The 2,656-nt window shown below is 36.5% G+C and overlaps 1 protein-coding gene across 1 annotated transcript in view; it reads right to left on the reverse strand.

Moving 5' to 3' along the window:
- SLIT2 (slit homolog 2 (Drosophila)) overlaps positions 1–2,656 on the reverse strand; it is a 161,771-nt gene that overhangs the window by 45,496 nt on the left and 113,619 nt on the right. The window contains 2 exon segments of the mRNA XM_008575750.1: positions 429–526; positions 662–786. Coding sequence (XP_008573972.1) covers positions 429–526; positions 662–786 — 223 coding nt within the window.

A 2,656-nucleotide genomic window follows, 5' to 3' on the forward strand; every position in this document is an offset into this window, starting at 1 on the left:
ATATTGTGGCTTAGAAATGAATCATTAATTTTGTTTCAATGGGAACTACATTTTATCATTATACACTGTCTGTTGAAGCAATAACTAAAACAACAGATGAATATGACTTGCAGTAGAGGACTAGCAGGCTATTAATTAGCATAATAGAGCCAATACTTTGTCTTGCCCTAATCTGACTTATTAGTCATAATGTGTGTATGCGCATGCTTTTTAATTTTTTGATTGTGCAGCATCCTGTGCTAAGAAATACTGCAATATCTCCATTTGCTTTTAATATCGCAATCTTTGAGAGGAACCAACACATATTGTCCTTATTCTGAAATTCTGTTTAAAATGTTGCCCTTTGATTTGAAAAGAAAAATGCATGTTTGCTTAGTTACTCTTGCCTCAACACTTCAGACACAGAAGATCATAGACTCATGACCTACCAGAATCCATCTTTTTCTCCTTCTTTTAAGTGGCAAGTTCCTCCATGTTTACACGGGTTACTGATGCATGCATGAATTGGGACATCACAGTCCTGACCCTAGAGAAAAAAATGAGCAAGCATAGTTGAATGTAAACAAAATAGTTCTCAGTGCATAGAGTAAGCACAGTAGAATAATGAAGGGACACCCAGGAAAGCTGTTTTCAGACTGTGGTTCCCACAGCATCTACTTGCCTTGAAACCATAGGGACAGGTGCATCGATAAAAGTCAACTGGATCACTGTTGCAGGTGCCATCATTTTTACACGGATTTGATAGGCAGGGATTACATTTAGCTAGAATATTGACATCCACGGGACCTAAAAATTAATTGAAAAATATGAGAAACTGATGCTTTCTATTTTTAGTTCTCTTAAAATTATTTCTGTGCCTTAATGTAATAGTAAGTTTTGTATAAAAATTATTATTGGTCATATATCTATACGTGTTTCTCTTCCCTGACAAAATCAGAAATCGGTATCATCGTATTACACTCAAGAATGCAACAGGAAGCCTTCTCACTGGGAGTTACTATGTGACTCACTGAAGTCAGAGTGGGACTCTGGGTTGGTAGCTTAGGTGGTTAGTATGTGATATTGATGACACCAATATCACAGGGTGAGTCCCTTCATGGGCCAACTAGCTTATGTGGAGCATTCCATGACCCCTGCCTGCACCTTAACCTCAGCCAGCCTCATGGAAATACACACCACTGGTCCCAGAGAGGACTGTGTGTGAGGGTGGGGTGAGATGGGAGAGTTTTATGACTAAACAAAACTTCATTACTTCAACTAAAAACACAGTAGAATGCACCTGTCCAGACAACATTAGCTCAGCAGTGTTACTTTCATATAGGAGATAAAAAACAGTGCCATTTTTATGTATATGAAAATAAACCAAAAATGTCACCTCCATTATGTTCTCCCTCATATCCTTTTATTAAATTTATTTATTAGTTCATTAGCACAATTTGTGATNATGTTCTCCCTCATATCCTTTTATTAAATTTATTTATTAGTTCATTAGCACAATTTGTGATGGGTGAGGTTTCTATAGCTTCCTCTTTGAGAAGAAAACCATTGAAATGATGTTCACTTGCAGTCTTACATTTTGGAACACACCATTTAAAAATCTCATGACCCATAAAAAGTCTAGATAAAAATGCAGATTTATCTGCAGCCATTTTCTTTGTTCACATATATTCATCTGATAAATGGCTAATAAGGTGGAAATTGTACCGTCCACAATAAAATTATGTCCCACTGATGTTACTTTGTGCGTTGTTTGAGAGAACTCACTAGACTGCCTTTGGAAAGTGTGCCTGATTAGGATAGTGGCAAAGTGACATCTTTATATATAAAATATAAATATTTTATAAGGTCAACATTAATTATATTTCTGCTATCATCAATCTCTCTGTAGCTTTTTATCTTCATTTGAACAAGCAGCAGGTTTCATCATACACAATTTATAGCAAAGTTATCGGGGTAATTAAATAGCATGCCCTCCCACCACCCAACTATCACTGCTCTAACATTCTAAGGTACCTTCCCCCAAAAGTTGTATGACTTCTGCTAATATGAACTACCTTTCCTAAAATTATTCTACAGCTTATGGGTGTGAGTTGTTGGCCCACTGATAGGAACTCACATATGTAAGAGAATGTGAATTAACATGGTGACCATAGAGACTCTTCATATCTCTTCACGTCCCTTAGCTTGGGAAATATCAGCACATATTCAAATAATGCTTTCCGATTAAAATCCACTAAGTGAATAGTGTTCTGTATTGTTCAGTTTTTCTATAAACGAAAAATCCTTGAAATATGTCTACACAGAAATTCCTATTTCTTTTTAACCATTTGGAAATGGATAACAGTTCTGGGGAGAATCCTGATAAAGGCAAGGGGGTGCTTGTTTCTAGTGGTACCTCAGTTACTGGGGGAGACCATGCCAGTGTCCCCTCCATTTTTTCTTTGTAACCAGAATAATTAATGCAGTCTCCATATCAAATTATAGCTGGGAATTTGCTGGGATTCATTCTGAAGTAAGCCTCAGAGAAATTTAATTTTTCACCTCCTCCCACCCCATTTATTTATCAATTAAGGTCAAAAGTTTAGCTATTCAACACACTGGAGAAATGAATGGTGGCCCTTAGTTAAAGCAGTTAGTTAAATGAATGTTAATACCT

This window comes from Galeopterus variegatus, unplaced genomic scaffold, assembly GCF_000696425.1.
Source record: "Galeopterus variegatus unplaced genomic scaffold, G_variegatus-3.0.2 Scaffold1230, whole genome shotgun sequence".
In the NCBI taxonomy this organism is placed as follows: Eukaryota; Metazoa; Chordata; class Mammalia; order Dermoptera; family Cynocephalidae; genus Galeopterus; species Galeopterus variegatus.